The sequence below is a fragment of the Hetaerina americana genome, unplaced genomic scaffold (assembly GCF_022747635.1).
Source record: "Hetaerina americana unplaced genomic scaffold, ioHetAmer1.1.p SCAF_3, whole genome shotgun sequence".
NCBI classification, from domain to species: domain Eukaryota; kingdom Metazoa; phylum Arthropoda; class Insecta; order Odonata; family Calopterygidae; genus Hetaerina; species Hetaerina americana.
Genome location: NW_027286874.1, coordinates 25,144,215 through 25,164,935, shown reverse-complemented (window position 1 = coordinate 25,164,935; position 20,721 = coordinate 25,144,215). Strand labels below are relative to the sequence as shown.

At 40.4% G+C, this 20,721-nt stretch overlaps 1 protein-coding gene across 1 annotated transcript in view; it reads right to left on the bottom strand.

Annotated features, from left to right (window-relative positions):
• The window catches only part of LOC139689965 (discoidin domain-containing receptor 2-like), a 654,793-nt gene that overhangs the window by 67,685 nt on the left and 566,387 nt on the right, over positions 1-20,721 (bottom strand). Inside the window, exons 6-7 of the mRNA XM_071587123.1 lie at positions 18,620-18,655; positions 18,419-18,565 (exon numbers count right to left, since the gene is read on the bottom strand). Coding sequence (XP_071443224.1) covers positions 18,419-18,565; positions 18,620-18,655 — 183 coding nt within the window. The remainder of the gene's footprint in view (positions 1-18,418; positions 18,566-18,619; positions 18,656-20,721) is intronic.

Sequence of the window (20,721 nt, the reverse complement as noted above, 5' to 3'; positions counted from 1 at the left end):
ACTGAGCGAAAGAAAGGGGAAGGAGACATTCTGATAACACGCGTTCGATATAAGGAGAAGGTGAACGAGGACAAAGGTGGACAGAGAGGGAGAGCAATTTTACGAAAGAGTATCTGGAAGAATACAGAAACAATTTGAATTTCTTACTGTTATGGGCAATCGTCAACTGGGTAATTTCCATCATTACTTTTCGTTTGATAATAAAAACGATAGGACCGATAGATAGGAAGACTATTGCACCTAAACCCAGCAGTGGTGGTGATAGCCTAATCTCCACGAAAACAACATAGTGTCACGGTTTAATGCGTATTTCACGTTTTTACCGTGTAGTGTTGCATTATATTCCGGTCATAAATCAGCTGCAGATCAATAAAAACCTAATAATATTTTTTATATAACACGACCATTCAAATGGAGCAATATCAGGAATATAGCCTGATATCCACTACACGCGTTCCATTCAGGGAAAATATTATATGAGCATATGAGGAGCAAAGTAGGAATTAAATGTAGTGGCATGACAAAAGAGAATGAAACCAGCAAAAGAAAGAGATATTTTATGTTGCTGCTGTTGTTCTATAAATAAGAGAGGAAAATTGCTTGAATTTTAAGGCATTGGGAAATAATTGTACACTCAATGGATTCAGACCGTTTTCGAATGGAAATGGCATATACTAGAGACGTTAAAGTGGAAGTTAGAGAGCTTTAGAGTGATATCGTTTAAATCAATTAATTTTATATTCATAATGGAATGAAATAACCGCAGATGAGTAAAAAATCATGACACTAATACCACCTTCATTAATTTAATAATATCTTCGTTTCGTGTTACTAATGTTAAATTAAATGCGCGGGAGGACATTGTGTATTTACATGACCTCTATAAACGTTTTAAATATTTTATTTATGTCTTCTGGAACGTTATAAATCCTGCCCACCCCAATGAGTTTATGTATATTAATTCAGTTTATTTCCTCCACATTGACATTCCTATCTCAAACTCCCATGGTACTCCCGCGCCGGAGGATCTCTCACAAGCCCTGTCAGCATGCTGAGTAAATAACAAGAAGTGCCGGGGATTGGGGAATATTCTTGATCCTTCTCACGCTCCAAATTACGCTCGCCGCTCCAAATTGTATGCCCACACTCCACAGCGAGCCCAGGCGAAAACATGCGGCGCAGAGCGTTTAATAAAAAAGTCAAAGGAGGGGAAAGAGTTCGGGGTAAAACAAAGAAGCAAGAAAAAAAAGAGTCGACCCTCGAGCCTTTTGCTGGCAAAGTCGATTATTTCCCCCCGAGAGTGTCACCATGACGACGTCGGCAACATCATTTGATCTCTCTCTCTCTCAGGGAGGTGTGCAGGGGTAAGGGTGGCTACCGGAGTGAAGGGGTCTGAGGGGACGAGGAGATTGCCACTCTTAACTCGGAACTATTGTCACCAAACGTGAATATGAGGTGAGTGCACCGTGGAGGGCATGGAAGAAAAGATGGGGCCCTGGGGATGGAGCCGGGACGACTACGGCCCGCTTTGAATGAAGGGAGGGGGACGATCAAGCTTTTGAGGACGACTGCGGGCCTCCATCCCGGCGGCGAATTCATTCTGGGATTCCCGACGCCCCTGCTGGAGTCCCGCACTGCCGCGACGGCGGCGGCTGCGGAAGGCGCGCGCGGGAGGGATGCCACACGGCGCTCATTTTTCTATTCTCCATCCCATCTCCTGTTCATGTCCCATGCACGACATCCACCACCCACCTCGTACGGTTCGCATCCCCGCCCATTCACATCCACCCCCAATCTGCGAGTCACCCCCGAACCTTCCTCCCCTTTCTTTTCGGTTCCTCTTTCACATGCTGATTCCTCCCTTTGCCGTCATTTCTCCCCCTCTCTCCACTTACTCCCAGTCATTTTTTCTACCGCTCATGCGTCAACCCCCGTATCCCCGTGGCTTCGAGCCTCCCAGTGTCTCACTCCACTTTCCTCCTTTCCAAACCACTCGCTCATTCCCCCTCCCCCCCGCTCTCTCTCTCGCTTCTTCTCCGCCATTTCTTCCCCATCATCTCCTCCCTCCCTCCCACTGCCTCTCTCCCTCTCCTTCCTCCTCCCTTCCGTCCACTCAACCTCTTTCCCCCGCAGTACTTCCTCACCCTCTTCCGTTTCCTTCCCCGCAGTATCACCACTCCTCCCCAATCCCCCTCACTTCACCCCCCGCTCACCCCCCCTTTCCTTTTAGCGTAGCAAGAGATTTACTTCCATTTCTAAAGGTTTAACGCCCGCCTGCACCTGTCTTTGTCTCCGACCGAGCGCTACGGATTCAGTCAACAGACGAGTCATTCCGTTGGAAAAAGTTGAAAGGCGCGTCGCAGGGTATGGGGCAGTAGGTGGGGGAGGCTGCTGGAGGGGAGGGCGGGGGCGGAAGGACGCGGGGTGACGAGGAGACGCAGGAGGCGGGGGAAGGTCTTGGGCGAGGATGACGTGAGGAGAGAGCGTTGGGGATTCCGCGAGGGACGGGAGGGGGGGTGGGGGTGAGGGTGGCAGGCGTGCTTGGGGTTCCGGTGAAGAGCAGGGCGAGGGAGTTTTGAGTTGCGTCGTGGGAACGTAGGATTTGGCGTCCTGTGGGGAGGATGGGCATAGTTGAAGGTGGGTGGAGGAAGGATTAGGAAAAAGAGAGGGAAGTTTAAGTTTTGCGGGGAAGGTGTACGGGGAGCAGAGTTGTAAGAGAGGGCGCGGGGAAGGAAGGAGGTTCTGAGAAAAGGGGACCGACCAATCCCAAATGCTCGCGAAATCTTTAAACTTTTCCCACTATCTCCTCATTTATATCCTCCTCTACGCTCCTCTCCTCCATCCCTCACCTCTTCAGGTCCTCTCTCCCGCCCCGTCTCTTCTCTCCGCTTTCCTGATCTCTTCACGATGAGGCGTAATGACACGAAACCTAGCTTTACGGAAGGAGGTTTTGTCGCATCAAATCATTTTAACCCATATTTTGCGTCCCCATTCACTTAAGCGTACTGCGTGTCTTGCGGTGACGGTAAATTGGTCGGCGTTGCGAAAATGATTCTCGCCGGAGTGCACGTTGAGGGATTTTTCGGTGAGACTGAAATTTTATTTCTACCTACAGCATCACTATTCTTGTCCTGATGCCTTGAAATTAGGACGGGATGTCGATGTGATTTTGAAAATAAGTGCACACAACGGAAAGCTGTGACGTCATTAAAATAATTTAAACTGATGTTGCATTATACCTATGTAAAAACAAATACATGTGGATCGCAGAATTCATCTCTAGGGCATAAGCGTTTTAGAATTTTTCGGGTACCACTGGTCAAGTTTGTATTGAAAATACAATTCCTTTTAGCCTTTTAAACTGTGTCGGTTAGATGTTTACTAAACGCTGAGGTTGTGTTTGAGAGAATAGTGGTACAATTGTGTGTATATATGAATGCAAAGTTGAAAGTTTCATTTAGTACATATTAAGTTAAGATATTTCGATAACGGTAAAATATACAGGTAGGTTGTCAATGAAAGAAATTAGTGGTGGAGGAATAAAATTAATATTTTATTCATGTTTTTGTATAAACGCTTGTACCAATAAAGAAAAAAACTCGAAAAGAAAAAAATTGAGGTGTGAATAACCAAAGTTGATGAATTCAGTAGTCCTTTCTTTATTTTTGTTCCGAAAGTTTTCATCATTATCGTCGTTAAATTATAGAATCCTCATGTTAATGAGGATTCTCCCTGATTGATTATTTCCCTGTCGACCTTATTGTAAGAAACCCGGCCTATGAAAACCGTAGCTAGAATGTAAAATTAGTATGACTAACGTAAATACAAAGTTAAAGTTAATTAAACTTAAGCCGTTTTGCATTATAACCTACTTTAAGAAAATTTAGTACAAGTTGCAGTTTCTACGAGTTTCAGTCAGAGTCCAAGTTTCACTAATTTGACAGCAACGTGAAAATAAGTGCGTTTTACGTTCTTATAAAATATCACACTCATTTTAGATTTGAGATAAATTGTCAGAGCATTTATATTGCCGCGAAAAGAGATCCGCACTAAATTAAAATGTCTCAATGTTGAAATTTATGCTTGGCTGTTTTAATGAAAGATGAAGTTGTGAAAAATGGCTTCAATTTGAATTATTTTAATGGTTCTGAAGTGTTCCAATTGAAACATACGAGCATAGATATCGCAGTTGGATATGATAGATAGCATTGATCAAGTAAACGTAGATATCGTGCTTGGAATGATACTTCATATTGAGTTGCATGCGAAATAATTTAATTTAATAATTTAGTTAATTTATTTGATGGAAAGTTGACCCATGGTACCCATATTGCTATGGGTTGGCTTTTCATCATGAAATACTAATTTAATCAATAGGAAAATATTTATTTCGATTGCTTGATTTCCCAATTTCCAATGAGTGTCTCCTACGCCTTGGGAAAAATTATGAATAACTGGAAATAACACATTTTGAAAAACTTTGAAATAATACATATGGAATTTTTGTACAATAGGTTGTCGACCGTCCATACGACCGACGTACGTTGTGCAATACACGCATATTGTTCATCATTATTTTGAAATCGCAATTCCGTAAGATATTACTTGTTTGCCTTTTTATGAAATGCACAAATTTGAATAGCATGGCCGGTTGGTGGAATTTTAGTAATGTTATTCTTGGAATAGTTTTATTGATTTTTAAATGGAATGAAATGTCGCTATTTCTTGCTCGCGATATTTCACAAAGTAGTTAAATGCTACAAGCTGATTGAGGCATCTATTGGAAGAATGTTACAAGATTCCAAGTTCCAATTTTTTCCTGGCATTATTCCGATTTCATGTGGAATAATAGTTGTGGTGTTAATTTTTTGTGATTGTTTTGTGTATTGGCGTTCATCTTTAGCCAGCAGTTGAATCCGAATTGTTGCGATTATAACTCAATGTTTTTCTCAGTTACCTCATTACTCTACCATTTTGCTGATGATATTTATTCAAACATGAAGCACTGCTGTGTCACGCGTTGCTACATTTCGTTCATCCTAGAGCAGATTTTTTCCTCGCGTTTGGGAGAAAATCCCCGTTACTTTTTCTTGTTTTAACTTCTTTTTTTAATATTTTCGATTCCTCTATTCTTCCACCAATCCCTTTTCCATTATTTTCTCCCTCTTTTCTTGTGAAATCCGCTGCAATCCCTAGCTACTCTTCCTTTTTCTTGGAGAAGGGCTTCCAAGCACCTTTCCATATATTTTCGCTTTTTATTGACATGGCTCGTTTTCGTTGACTCCTTTGTGCTGTATTTCTGTCTCTCTTTCGTAAGATTCTTCTCTCTTTGCTCCTTTTCTTCTCTTAACGTAACTTTAATGAGCATTTAATGGGAAAGGAAATTGATTTTAGTTATATCACATACGTGTAATTAGATTTAGATATCTCGAAATCGTGGCGTTTGTCCAAAGAAAAAAACATTTGTGCAAACATTTTTGCTGTCAGAAATATTTGCATCCATATTTCTCTCGACAGAATTCTTAATATCATGATGCGCATATAAACTACGGATATTGGCGTCTTCCGTGGAGGTGTGTCATAATTTCATTCATTCCATCTATATGTAGAATGTAACCAAAAGGAATGTAGATTCTGTGGACACTGTGAGTCACCTCAGTAGTCTTGAGATAAATGGTAACACTTGTAACTAATTAATGAACTTAACATGATACGTGACCAAGCAGAGAGGTCCATTTCAGGAAATCTGACCGAGAATTGAATGAAAGACTAAAATTGAACAAATTAGAATGCCACTGAGAAAAATCTTTGTGAGCGTAAATTCTGTGATAGAACGAAGATGGATCACACTATATTATATAATGTGGGATGAGAGACCCAAACACTCAATACCTTTTTTTGGCTTTTCAAAATGGTTCAAATTGTGCGATTTTACACATGACATAAATGAAATAATCTGTCTCTTATTACGTCGATTAGTCTGATTCTGAATTGCTTAAATTAGAGATTCACGCGTACTTTCGAATCAATAGGTTTATGAGTACGTAGTTTCACTAAATTTAAGATCACAACACGAGTAGTGTTATCTTTGACTGATTACTATCAACCTTTCCTTAGTAGAATTTTCCCTCTCTTCGCACTAATACATACTGTCGCCAACCCGATACTAATTCTTTGAATCCATTCTAAGGCATTATTACTCCGTTGATACCACTAGAGAAGAAAGACTCCGGGGAAAACTTCAGAAGTCCAAGAATGGAATGCACCATCGGGCAGTGATTGCTAATTTGAATAAATATTTGTTTTAACATTGAAAATGTTTTTTAGCTGTGGATAATATTAAATAAATTAAACTGCTGGGTTTTACGAGGAATTGAAGAAGCTGAGCCAGACGAGACTCTGTGGAGCGCTAAAGAACTCCAATAATTAAAGTTAATGGTCAGCTATTTACTCTTAAAAATCTGCAGTCAGTTGATCACACCTGTTTTACTCTCGGCCTAAATTTCTCTCTGATCTCTCTTGCTTCTGTTCATCCGCCAATCGTTTCATTTCCTTCATTTCGTCTTAAATACTGCCCAGTCTCCATTCATGCTGACTTCTTCCTATTTCCCAATCACCCTTCTATCCTCTCTTCCTGCCCCAATTGTTAGTTCTCCCGGCATCGCGTTCAGGTCGTGTCCTTCAATCGCCTATCCCTCTACTCTCTCTTTTTCTGCAAACGACTCCAGCTTCCTCTCAAACCGTCTGTTTCCCTTCAACTGCAAACCAACTCCAAAATAAAAAAAAACGAGACAAATCCACCGCTTTTATTGAGAAGTTCCCCCAACTCTTTCCTCGTGGAGTTGCTTGCCTTTGCCCTCCACCCCGGTGCCTACTCTGAAACTCCTAACCCCCGCCCTTCCTCGCACTCCCCTTCCCACCCTCTTTCACTTCCGCCCCTTGAAATTCACTGCGCGGTTGGAGAGATGTTTAGGCCACGGGAGCGAGCGACAGAACCATTTGCCTCGCTCTAATCGGGAAAGTTGAACTTTTTTTTAGGCATGCACCTCTGAGAGTCGTTGACTGAAGGCACAGAACGGGTAAAGGGTTTGAAAAATCGTCCTCCTGGACTGTTGCACGTTTGAGATTAAAGAGAATGCTATAGAGAAGTGGGAGGGAAAATGGTGAAATGCCTGGTAGGGTTTGAGCCTAGGATAGAAAAGAGATAAAAACCTCAGTTTAGAGAAATGGTGAGTTTACAATGAAAGGGAATAATAAATTTAGAGATTTCCTCTAAATTGTTAATTATTTACCTTCAAATAAATTCTTTACAAAAGGAGGAGAATCTCGTTATTTCAGGTCATCGCTGTATTTCATTCCGAAAAGACTTATTTTATCCACATGCAATTTGTTTCCGTCGGGATTTTTTTCTATTGTGCAATGTTGCCCTTACGAAGGATATTTTACAATTTAGATAGTTAAATTCAAACGAGGGTTTATTTGAGATTGGCTTTGTTGAAACAAACAATTTTCAATATTCAGCGTACTACGCTTCATAGTTTGTATTCATTCGTCTCCATTAAAAGTTTTCAATGCCATTCTAAACATGGAAAGAAAAAGACGAAGTTATATTTTATTTTATTTTTTGAAATTATATTTATAGTTTGAAGTTATATTTATAGTTTTTATTTTTTGAAAAGAGAAACTACAGCAAATTCAATACATAGGCGAAGTTATGCCTTCTTTGAAAAATCTTGAAATATATATCGCTAAGCGTACTATACCTTACCCAAAAGCATTAAATCATTTAGGCGTGAATGTAAAAGGTATACATGATGGGATTGTTCAATGCAATACGGCAGAAGGTGTATGGCTGAAGGTATATGACTAAATGACACTATGATATGTTTTAAGACTGACTAATGCATAGTTTATAGCTCTTGTTATATCATGTCATTGCCACCCGGCTTATCGCCTAACAGCAATGTATCCTAAAATAAAAAATAAATAAATAAATACCTAATAGAACGAGCTATGAAGACGAGTACCACATGATGCCACCGCAGAGGTTAACGAAAATATCAGCGAACTTTGATAGAACGAGCATGCGTTAAAATAAGAGATAGCGGAGATAGTAGGTGTCTAAACTGGTCGTATGCCATGAATGTTGTACGAACATATGAGTTTAGCGAGGTGAACCATTGTTGCATTCTCCAATGGTAGGGTAAAAATGTCAAAACATGCATGTTCATTAGAGTGGGTGGATTATTTCAAGCCTGAACGAATTTACTATGATTGATGACTGTGTAGGTTGATTGTCTGACAAATGCGGCTTGAGCCCATTACTACACTCCTCATATGAAGCAGTAGTCTAGACAATGGACGTAGAGCGGCGAACTGACGTCAGAGCGGTAAAATCTGAGCCATCTCCTGAAAGGATCATCATAATATCTCAATGGATATTAAGCTAATAGCCTTTTAGTGTTTATGCGGATGGATGAAGAGAGAGAGAATTTTATATTTAGCTAGATGAAATTCACTTTCTCTAAGCAATTTTACCAGCTTTTGCGATCGCCAAAATATGATAATTATGGCTCGAATTGGTCTCACGCTCACCCCTCATACCAGGTTCCACGTTCTCAAATCTGGAGAAATTTTGTCTCTAAAATGTTTTGAATAGATATTTTGAAGAGTTCGAGAAATTGTTACATAAAAGTAGCGGATTAGTTTTTGAATAATTGGGTTATTATTTAGGAGGCTAAAAGGTTTTTGTGGAAAAATGCAATTTAGTATGAATATTAGTGGTTTCCCATCTAGTGAAATATAATTATTAAAGAACCCCAGTGAAGTAATGCGCTGATTATTATTATTATGTAATAAACATAGCCTCAAAAATTTCTCTGTATAAATGAATTAACTCAGTAATTGGTTGATGAGAGTATCATTAGTCATATTCGTTCCATAAACAGTCATTTAAAGTCACTGAATGCTCAACTGTAAGTTTCTTCGTTGATATTTGACCGTTGAAAACTATTGGTAGCACATACACCTCTTTTGATTGTCTCCCGCCCTATAATTATGCTAGTCTCATTTAATGTAGGGTCTTTGTCTGCAAAATACGTATTAATTTTTTCAATTTCCGGTGTAAAATGCAAATAGAAGATACTACTCCGGGAACAAAAGAGTCGCGTGTTACCGTTATGTTTCACTTGAGTGAAGCGTAATTACGGAGCGAAAATTATCTAACATTGCTTTTCATAGTCAAGTAGCATGACGGGTAAACTTTTCTAATCGTGGATCTCCGCAAAGAAAGAAATCTCGTTCTTTATTGTCCTCGACAGTAAAAAGATCTTTCGTTCACGTGGGAGGTGATTTTTCTCAGCATTTCAACCGTTAACCCTTTTGTCAAGCTAGGAGGGGAGAGCGAAAGAGTAGGAGGTCAACGGATCGACGTACAAATTTGCCTTTAAAATACGCCAAAGGACATTCTTTACATTCAATTCCTCTACTCTCCCTAAATCTACCAGTTTTGCCTGAATTGGTCGAAGAGTGCCAATATCCTCTGGTAATATGCCGTTGTTGGAGTCGCACTTTTTATGGCGCGGGGTTGAAATTTTATTTTTCAACTTCAAGTGGATAAACTTTTTGACCAACTTTTATCTTTTATTCATTTTGTTTCACAAGGATAGGCATCTTGAGGAACGTCAAGTAATATGCCAGCTAATATCTTGGGAAAATTCTTTTGTGAAAAGTTTATTGAACGGCTCAGAAATGACGCGTGAAATTAGAAGAGAAATGGAATTGCGGAGTAAAGGAATTGGAAGAAACGGTGGACCGAGAAAGAGGGTATAGCGACAAAGAAGATAATTAGGAAAGCATCGGCGGTGTATTCTTTACGGGCGCGATAGCAATTAAACTAGTCATCTTTCAGCGGTGGGCGAAGAGACAAAGGACTTCATTGCAGGCCAATGAGGCCGTAGGGTCTCGTTTCCCATTTGACAAAGGTCAGCGCTCAGCGTTATGAAAATCAACAAAGCAGTCTTTATATCATCAACGTAATCAAATACAAGCGCCATGAAGTTCGTAGTTGCTTACTATGAAAATGTTATTAATATTTGTTCCGGGGTGGATCTTATCTAATAAATCCACCCTTTGGAAATAATATTTATATGGAATTTTCCCAAGGTGTAGGGTGAAAATTTATCGTGAAAGGTTATCTTAATCCAATAAATATCAAAGTACACAACTTCAATATACCAATCTGAATATAATATGCACATGGGATGAGCGAATGTAAGTACAAAATTTGCTGGTATGGTGCCGAATTCTTCATTTTTCATTCAAATTGAACAACTTGCAACATTTCAAGTAGTGGTCATGAAAACGGAGCAAGATTAAGCTGACGTCAAATTGTTACTCGAAATAGGAATCCTATATGTGACCTGAAATGTGACTGAAAAGGGCCAATTCTTTGGGCTGATTGCTTCGAACGCGCATTGGATACTATTAAGGTTACCATGGTTTAAGAATTGAACCGTAATTATGAGAGTAGGACGGTCGAAACAAAATGAGGAAGACATTTTTCTGATGAAATATCAGATGGTGTCATTTTCATCATTCGTTTCTACACGATTTACTTTCCAGCAATGATAAAAATCAATGAACATCTTTGAACCTAAAGTTTAAAGATGCAAAATTAATGATGAAGACTACTGCAAAGTTAAATGGTGAAAAATATTATATTCAAACTTTTTCATGAGAAAAAAATAAAGCTATCAACGTTAAAATCTCAAAATATTCTAAAAATAATGACTTGCGAGATAAATTATTGGATTTAAATCGCCCTATCTATTGCAGACTTTGAATCATTGACCATACAAAGGAAGAAAAAATACCTATTCTCATATGCATATTTATCAATATTTTCTCAATAAATTCATCTTATATTTATTTATTAAACATTATATCGGCGTTTTGGATGCCTGAAATCTTTAAAATGAGCCCAAGTTAATACATTTTCGAGTACATGCCCCTATATATAAACGAGGGATCGAAAATAGTTATTCGTAATTTTGAAAGAAAACGTCGCTGTCATTTCGAAGGATGGCTTAGTGACGCCGAGGTGGTGTAACTCTCTCTCTTTCTTTCTCTATCTCTCCCTCTCTTTCTCTGCCCTCCAACCTTTGCGTGTGACAACGACCTCGTCGTCCCCACGTGCTCTACAATCAACGTTGGAAATTTCCGGTTTTCGCCCTCGGCCACGGCGGAGAATAGAACTCTGCTCTTGTTACCTACTCACAAAACATTGCCGCGGGAATTTCATTCGCATGAGATATGCGTGAATATATGCGTGAAATTGATAACCCCTTTGGGAGAGGCTTAATGTTGAGAGCGGGTGATAATAAACAGAATTATGATAAATCTCGTTTTGAAAGTATTCAGCGTAGTCACGCTTTTGCGGAGACGTTAATCATGATGTTCTAGGAGAGCAATACGAAAACCATTCGGAGGTTACACGAACTGGAAAATAACGTTAGTTGATTGTTAGTTTTGTACCGGTTCTCTCAAGTGTGGTGCAGTAATGCATTAGTATACGACTACTGTTAATGCCATAAAACCCGAACATTTGACGTTAGCGGCCCTCTTGCTGGTATTGTTTGGCAGGAGAGGCCATTCTAGGGGAAAGTCTGAACTGTTCTGTTGTTGCATTCTATCATTTTCCGCCGTATTTGATGACTGGTTCTTATCGCCATAATTTTCGTATTTCGTATTTATTGCTCATTTATCAGTCTCGTAAACTCCGAAAGACGTAAAAATCAACGGAAATGTGCTTAAATATAGAAATATGAAACATATTTGACATTGAAAATGATAAATTGAAGATCAAGAGACAATATTGCTGTCTATTTTCCAAGGATGTTTTTTGTGATATTTTAAGTAGAAAGTATTGATGCAGTCACAGTATGCATGATTGAAACTTTGGATCATACATTTCGTAAATTTGACGGAAAATGTAGCTTTCATTTAGTTCTCTGGACAAGATCACCCACCTTAAATATAAAGGGTGAGATTTATATGGATACCAGATCTTTTTGAGAACAAATCGGAGAGAGTGCATGGAAGGCAACTGTTTCTAATCACGAATGTGCAAATTTCACCTGCCATAATGGCTCGTTCGAGGTGAGCTTACCCTCACCCATCAGAAGAAATCATCAGGTTGATCACTGTGGTGGTGTGGAAATTTTGTGACTATCTAAGATGCGCCAAGAGTTTTCTTCTTTTTGTAACGGCGCAGAATGGAGGCAGTAATTGACCAGGAGAAAGCGTAGAAAGTTGTAGGTGGATTGTTGGATCGTGAGGTGAGAAGGAGTAGCAGCAGCTGCGAGAGCGTGGCGTCCTGAGGGATGGTTGGGAATGCATGTGGGAGATGGAGATGAGGATCCTGAGGAAAGGAGGGAACGGAAGTTAGAATAAGGGAGCGGAGTAAGGTGAGGTATCGAAGTTGGGGCATGCTAGTACAAGTCGCGTCGGAGAAAAATTGAGGGTGGGTGCGGTCTGACAGGGGACGAGGGAGAGGGCGGGAAGTCGTGAGGATGGAGGCGAGGGATGGAGCTGAGGGCATGTGCATTTCGGAACTTGACTCGTTCCCTCGTAGCCATGGCGTCGAATTATGTCTGGGTCTTAGCGTGGTCCTCCCTCTTGAGCCCCTCGCTCCCCTCCTCACATTCCCTCCATTCCTCGTCAACATCATTTGCTTCCCCTCCCACGGGGTCCGCATGGAGTCCCGTTCGCTGAAATAATTAGAGCGACTTGGAGAAAACAGGCGCGGATTGCTCAGGGGTCACGTTGCCAATTGGAGGAGACTCGGTTCTCCGATGGTGGGGTTTTGAGAAAATGTCTAGTCTCGGAATGCAAAGGGATAAGAGGTGAAGAGGGAAGTAAATAGAGACAGAGAGAGAGAGGGAGAAAATGGGCAGCCTAAAGGAAGGAATCGGAGTTGTATATAACAGAAGAAAAGATAAGGCGAGAGACTTGCGAGCGTAAAAAAGAGTAAAATGCTATTTTCTGAATTTTTCGTTCATTTTATTCGAAAGGATCTAACAAAAGCCGAGTGACTTCATTGTTTTCGTTGCGAAAGATCATGTTTTTGCGAACAATGAGTTGATCGCATGAACTGCGATCATCACGTGTTTGAAATGGCATGTTAAAAACAAAAGTTGTTTTAACTTTTATCATAGTTAAATTTTCACTTTAATTATATTGGAATATTTAAAAATCATTGTAAAAGCAAATGTTGTATTTTTTGGAGAAAAATGTAGGAGTATTAAGATCCGAAATGCATACTGAAATCCTTCGTGGTAGGTTTATGATTTATTTTTCTTATATCTTTCCACTAGGTCATGGTGGAGTGAATAAAACTTTGGATATTCTGGGGAGATATTATTGTGTATAATTATTGGTAGTTTCTGTTTAAAGTAGGTTTTGAGTGGGCCCAGACTACATGTACAAGGGAACCAAGATACATTCTGTACATATTCAAACAAAACCCAACCTGCCATCATAGACTAAAATAAACCCTTCAACAATTCCACGTACTTTCTTCCTCCTTTCGTTCCGTCCAACACGAGTATCCTATTATCGCCCCTTCCTCACTTGCCTAACGTTCTCCACTCATGTCTCTGACTTCAACATTCCATCGAAATAGAAAACGCTGTGAATGATTGTTTCCTTTGGATTTCTCAAGGTTGAAGTCCATAGAGAGGGATTTCATACTGTACGTATTGTATTTTAGGAGGTGATTAAGATATGAAATTGAGAAAGAGACTAACCAAAAACTGTGCGATATATAAGGGTAACATACAGGGTGCGTCCGGAAAATAAGTGTACTGAGCTCAGGAAAAAAAATTATTACACTTTTACATATCTTAAGCTAATATTCCTCAAAATAGGACCCTTGTGAGTCGATACACTTGTTCCAGCGGCGTTCCCATTCCTGGAACGCTCCCGCGAAGGCATCATCGGGAACCTCTCGAAGACACGTCGTCACGGCCTCTTTGACGGCGTCCAAAGTCCCGTATCGCGTTCCTTTCAAACTCCTCTTTATCTTCGGGAACAGAAAGAAGTCTGGTGGTGCCAAGTCCGGGCTGTAGGGCGGGTGTGGCAGCGTTGCCACGCCGTGCTTGGCCAAGAAGTCCGACACGACAAGCGCTGTGTAAGACGGCGCATTGTCGTGATGCAGCCGCCAGATGTTTTTGATCGCTGGCCGGACGCGGGCGACTCGTTTTCGAAGCCTGTCGAGCACTTGGACGTAAAATGCAGCATTTACAGTTTGTCGTTCAGGTACAAATTCGTAGTGGACGACTCCCCTTTTGTCAAAAAAGACAATGAGCATCGCCTTGATCCGAGATTTGCTCATGCGAGCTTTCTTTTGACGGGGTGATGATGGGTGTGCCAATCCGCACTTTGTCTCTTCGACTCCGGGTCGTACTCAAAGATCCACGTCTCGTCACCCGAAACAACGTTCTCTAAAAAATGTGGATCATTTTTGCAGTGATCCGCAAGTTGTGTCGCGATTTCCAAACGATTGAGTCTTTGATAATCACTGAGCACTTTCGGCAGCAACTTTGCACAAATTTTTCGCATCTGTAACTGCTCCCTAATAATCTCGTGCACTATTGTTTTTGGCACATTACACTGCTCTGCTATCATCCGAACACTAAGACGACGATCAGAGTTCAGTACATCGCGAACTTTTCGCACATTTTCGTCGGTGAGTGTCGTTGATGGGCGTCCAGGCCGTGGTTCGTCGTCGACCTCTTCTCTGCCCTCCACGAACATCTTGTGCCACCGAAAGATCATGTTTCTGGACATGGCTGACTCCCCGTAAGCCTGGTTAATCATACCGACAGTTTCGGTAGACGATTTCCCAAGCTTTACCGCAAATTTGATGGAATAACGCTGCTCCAAAAACTTTGGCATCGCGTTCCGTGACGTGGGTCGAGCGTGGAGGTTCGCGTTAACAGAGCTCCTCACTACACCACAGCTCAGAGCCGACTGCCTTTTTCAGCGTCGCTTGCCAACATACCCCCCTCCAATCGCAGCCCGTCAGAGCGGTGCTGGGCGCGCCTGGAGCGGCGCGCCCAGCCCAGGAGTCAGTACACTTATTTTCCGGACGAACCCTGTACATTCAATGAAATACACTGAAATCAATGCATCTTTGAAGTTCATACTAATTCCTAAAAAAAGAACAAATTGAAAGAAAAGGACATTAATATATGGGAAAGTATTTTAATTATTAGACTAAATGATTCTTATCATCAAAATAATGACACATCCAATGAAATACAGCAATAAAGTACAGAAAAACTTACAGGCTTCTATGAGTGAATATTAGCATTGGAAATAGAAAACTTTTGTTTAGTCAGACAATCTGAAATGGACGAAAATGATCTTACTCGTTGAACTTTTACGCGTTTTTTAAAAGTTATTCATGGAATAAAATGAAAATTCCTGTGTTGTACTGACACTTTTGAAGAAATCCTGGTTAACATGCTTTTGTATCTTTAATGATGTGAATAACTAAAACTTTCGTATGTTTTGGAAGAAATTCGAATTGAGAACCAACACTGAGCTAATTTTTTGTTGGGTCGTATTAAAACAATCACATTTATTTGATAACCCTAGGACACTACGCGCATTACTCATAAAGAAGGCAATAACACTCTAAAGGTCGTTGAACTGTTTCAGCGGTGACCCTCCGTTTCGTCGGAAATGTGGCAGAAGAGGGGATTCGGTGGGCCATGGGGAATTTATTGTACCCTGCTGAAACCTGTGTATGTCTATATTATATATATATATATGTCGAAATATCAAGAAAATACGTGTGAGTGTTCTTTTTTTGTGTTTCTATATTGTGTGTTACTGTGTATTGTACTATTCGGCACTTCCGTGCTACGTCTACGAAAGCATATATATATATATATATATATATATATATATATATATATATATATATATATATATATATATATATATATATGCAGGGTGCGGCAACATAACTTCCTTTCCTTTTTTAAAAGCATTTTACGTTGAAATAAGGAAGTTATGATGTTGCCGTACCCTGTATATGTTTCTCCGTATTTATTTTTTTGTGTATGTGAAAACCGAATAATCTTCTAGTGTTACCCAGCAAAATAATTAATGATTTGCGTCTAGTTTAGGGGCATTGGTCCCGTTGTATAATGGATTTTATACACATTTTTTATTCTCCGAAGAGTTTCTGAAGCGCTTCATTCCTGCTATATTTAGTTAAAATTACGAGTGAGAAAAATCTCGATCAAATTTCTTGATATTGGAAAATAACCTGTTTGTTTTTCCGGTGGTCTTCAAAATAAAAATGCATGATTATCGGGTAGTACCCACCAAATTCATCAGAAATTTCTCCTGAGGTTCTCCGAAAAAAAAACAATTCAAACGATATAAATTTAGGTTTGCGTGTAAGAAGTATTCTGAATGCGCACTGCAGTTCAACAGAAAATCCGGATGAGATTCACCTCCTGCGCACAGACGCGAATCTGTTTTCCAATCAAAGCATTTTCGCTGACCCATGTTCCTCCCGGTGATTAAAGAGAACCAATTAGTAGTTACCCTTCTAGATTTTCCCAGAGTTAGCAATGTTTTCTTTTAATCACGCCGACTTTCCTTATGGATGAATGAATACTGATTTGACGGTCGCGTGCTCTTCATTTTGAAACCAATGACGCACGTTTTCCATCATTGTCTTATTTAGTACCATAGCAATTAGAAGTTAATAGCTGACGTTAATGGGCATTTATGGAGGCATTTGGTATTTAGTATGCCGTGTATAGACAGATTGAGTCGTTTGATCGAATTAAAAATTAATCATAATTGTCATGCGTGAATACTCATCTCTATTTAAATCCCAAAACTGGTTCACTGCAGTCCTCCACTCTTTTATCTAATGCTGAATCCCATCCTCTTTTTGCACTCATAGATCCACCGTCTAAAATCTCCTTGACTACGTGTTTTTTCCGTTGGTCTACTTCTTTGCCTCTTCTCTTTTATTATATTCTTCATAGAGTCTTCATAGATTCTTCCTGACAATGCGAGGTGAATTTTCCTTCTTTTCCTTTTTGTTATCGGTTTTGACATATCTACTCTGCTGTATGCCTCTTCAGTTCCTTTATCGCCTTTTTCGCCGACCCCGGTGGCGGCGGGGTAACGTCCTCGTCTGCTATTCCAAGGATCGCGGGTTCGATCCCCGCCTGGGTGAGTTTTCCTCCACCTAGGGCTTGGGTGTTTGTAAATGTGATCATTGTTATCATTGTTATCATTGTTAATAGTTCGATGTAAAGGCCAGAATGTGCTGTTTTCGGACTTATACTGAATAAATAAATAAATAAACTAAGGGGCAAAATAGTTCATCATTATCCCTAACTTTTGTATTCATAGGACAAGGAAAACATGGCTTGACGATGAATTATGTTTGTATATTTTTAACTGGAGACGATGATAGACTTTTAAGGAAGTTTATTAAAACGTCTTTTAATTGAGTAAAATTTGCCATTTCATGCAATAGTCACTCTTTGAATTGAATAGTTAAGGTTTTTCCCCAGAAAAATGCGTTGGCCATTATATGATCAAGTCGCACCCAATTGTGGAAACTGCTATGACCTGAAAATTAATTTGTCCCCGTAGTAGTAGTTTTTAAGGGAGGCGACCGAAGGCTAAGGTCATTTGCGCCATTAGGGATGGATGGGAAAGGAAGGATGGAGAGAAACCCGGCATCGCCATTAGCCTACTCAAATCGAAAGGCGCTAAGGGATCCGCAGTTTAACGTTTCATTCGACGGACTGCGTACTCACTCAAAGTGCCCTCCACAAAGCACCTCAAGTGGGGATCGGGATACCTATGAAAAATATTTGTGGTCTCCAGGACTTGAACGGCCCTCTCGGATGGAAGCCTGTACGTAGCCACCGCACCATCCCGATTCCCACCTTTGTCCGCTGTTCAGTGCTCACTCCACTAAAGTAGATACGAGAGTACATAACAGTAGAAATATGTAACATAAAATCGTGGATTAAATCCTCTTAAATACAAATCCCCGTTTCCCCTATACCACCTTTAATATTTTTATGGACCATCAATTCAGTCGTTCCCGTATACTACGGGGATACGGGGATTGTATTAAATTTCTTCTAGCACTAAGATTTCTTTGGAAAGTAAAACGAAAAAACCCGTTATAAACCTTGGAATTTGATTTCATAAGAAATATTTTACTGGGACTCACAATATTGTAATAGCTATGCTTATCTTATACAGGTATCTTTTACCTGTATCTAGATCTTCTACCTGTACATTTGAAGAGATTGAAGTGATACGATCCTTGAGAGTAATTTTTGGAGGATATCATGCTTACCTTTGCCATATCCTATGTCCAGACGAAAGTTGTCCGCTCCCACCTCCCCATCTACAAGTCTCCCCAGTCCTCCGAACAACTCGGCACCCCTGCGTTCCCCGTCGTAAGAGGCGTCGTTCAGGGCCGGCGGATCTCCGGACGGGGAGGCTACCGAGTCATCCTCACTTCCCACTCCCCCTCCGGCCGGCCCCCCTTTGGCACCGTCAATCGCTGGTATACGGTAGCTCACGATTCCGCCTTGGAAAGAGAAGAGTAAGAGGAATACCACTTAAATTCATACTTGGCTTAAATATTATTTCTTTAAAATTGAGTCTATTTAAAAGACGCTCTATGTTATGTACGAGGGTCATCCGGAAAGTAGTACCCGTTCGTGAAATAAAGACACAAAAGTAAATATTAACAAACATAAAAAATTTTATTTGAAAGAGGATACTTTAAACTACTTCTCAACATAATCTCCAAGCAAATTAAGGCATTTGTCATAACGTGTGACAAGTTTCTGTATTCCTGCTGCATAGTCCTTCGCCGCCAGCTCATTGAGATACGCGAGGGACCCATCTTGCACAAATTTTTGCATAATGCAGATGGTGTTTAACAATTTCATGAACAATTGTTCGAGAAACATTGGGAAAATGCTCACAGATGTCATCAATTGTGACGCGCCGATCGTTCCTCACGAATTCGTCAACTGAGCTCACCAGTTGGTCTGTAATGACAGACGGTCTCTCCGAACGCTCATCGTCGTGTGTGTTCCCCCTCCCCATGTTGAAGTTGCGACACCACCGCCGAACAGACGACTCGTCCATTACATTGTCTCCATACACCTCCTTTAATTGGCGATGAATATCACATGGGCGAACGTTTCTTGCATTGAGGAATTTAATCACTGCCCTCACTTCACAACTGGCGGCGTTCTCAATTTTTTTAAACATTGTAAACAATCACAGAAACAACACAGGCAATGCTAGCGTCACGCAACTTGGCTCAGAGAAGGCAGACAAGCCACTGAAGCTATCTGACCTCGTCCAGCGGCTACTCGCGTCGTCAGCACTTCATGTGGCACGAACGGGTACTACTTTCCGGATGACCCTCGTACATGTATATGTGCTATGTACTAAAGTTATCGATTCTTATGACTGTTTCGTGACGTTCGAACTCTTGACTTAGAGTGAATTGTCACGTACATCCTTCTGTACACCTTTATCGGCAGTTGATACCATCCAGATGAAATAAGAAATAATCAACCGATCTGATCAACCGATAGATTGAGAAACTCGCTCGTCCCTCTGCTACAAGTGCCTCCTGTAAAACTTGCCTCGATGTAAATTAATTGGAAGGTTCGACAATGTTAACAGATGAGATGGTGTAAGGCACAATATAAATAGGGGTGGATCATGAAGGAGGTATATATATATATATATATATATATATATATATATATATATATATATATATATATATATATATATATATATATATATATATATATCTTCTATATGCCTTACTTAAGCATTTCGTCGTAGAACGTTCCGGCATGGGAGCGATCGTCAACCTATATCCTTCGGAATCAATACAGCATGCGTACGAGTTTTCAGAGTGTTTCGTAGGGGATTACAACGGTATTTTTCCAAACAACACAACGTTCCATTGCATCCCCGGCAAAAATGTTGACGGCCCTGCCGGGATCCCGGCCGGCATCTCGGGATCGATCAGAAGGTGATTCAGACTCCTATGACATTAAAGAGAAGACGCTAATACTTCTGCGTGGTATGACATTGATAAACTCATTATATTTTTCGTGAAAGCGTTATTGGTTCTACAAGGTTTGCATAAAGAGTATCGGTAACAATTTTTCCTGATGTGTGCGTGAAGTGCTGAATCCAGACCGTCGGGTAAGTGTGTGCATGGTCGCAGATCGTATTGGCGAGATAATGAGATAAAGCACATATTTATTTTCATTGGTAGAATAGCGATGAAAATATAGGAATATTCTTTTTAGGAATCAGTAGCTGTTAGATGTAGATGGAAGTCATTTTCTGTTTGCTCCAGTGCTGATGTATTTAATTCAGAGAAAATATTTCTCGATGTGCTCCTGCTTATTATTAGGGAATGTAACGGTTGCCTTCTTTTGTCTCATCAAGTAACCTCAGTATTTTAACTCGAGCATGCCACAATATGTTAAAGATTGGTGTGCAAGCTGTTATTACTGTTGTTGTTCTGTTATCACTGTTGATATTGTGCTACGAATCAAGTCTCTAAGTGGCTGAAAACCGCATATAATTAAAAAAACCTGATTGAAGCAA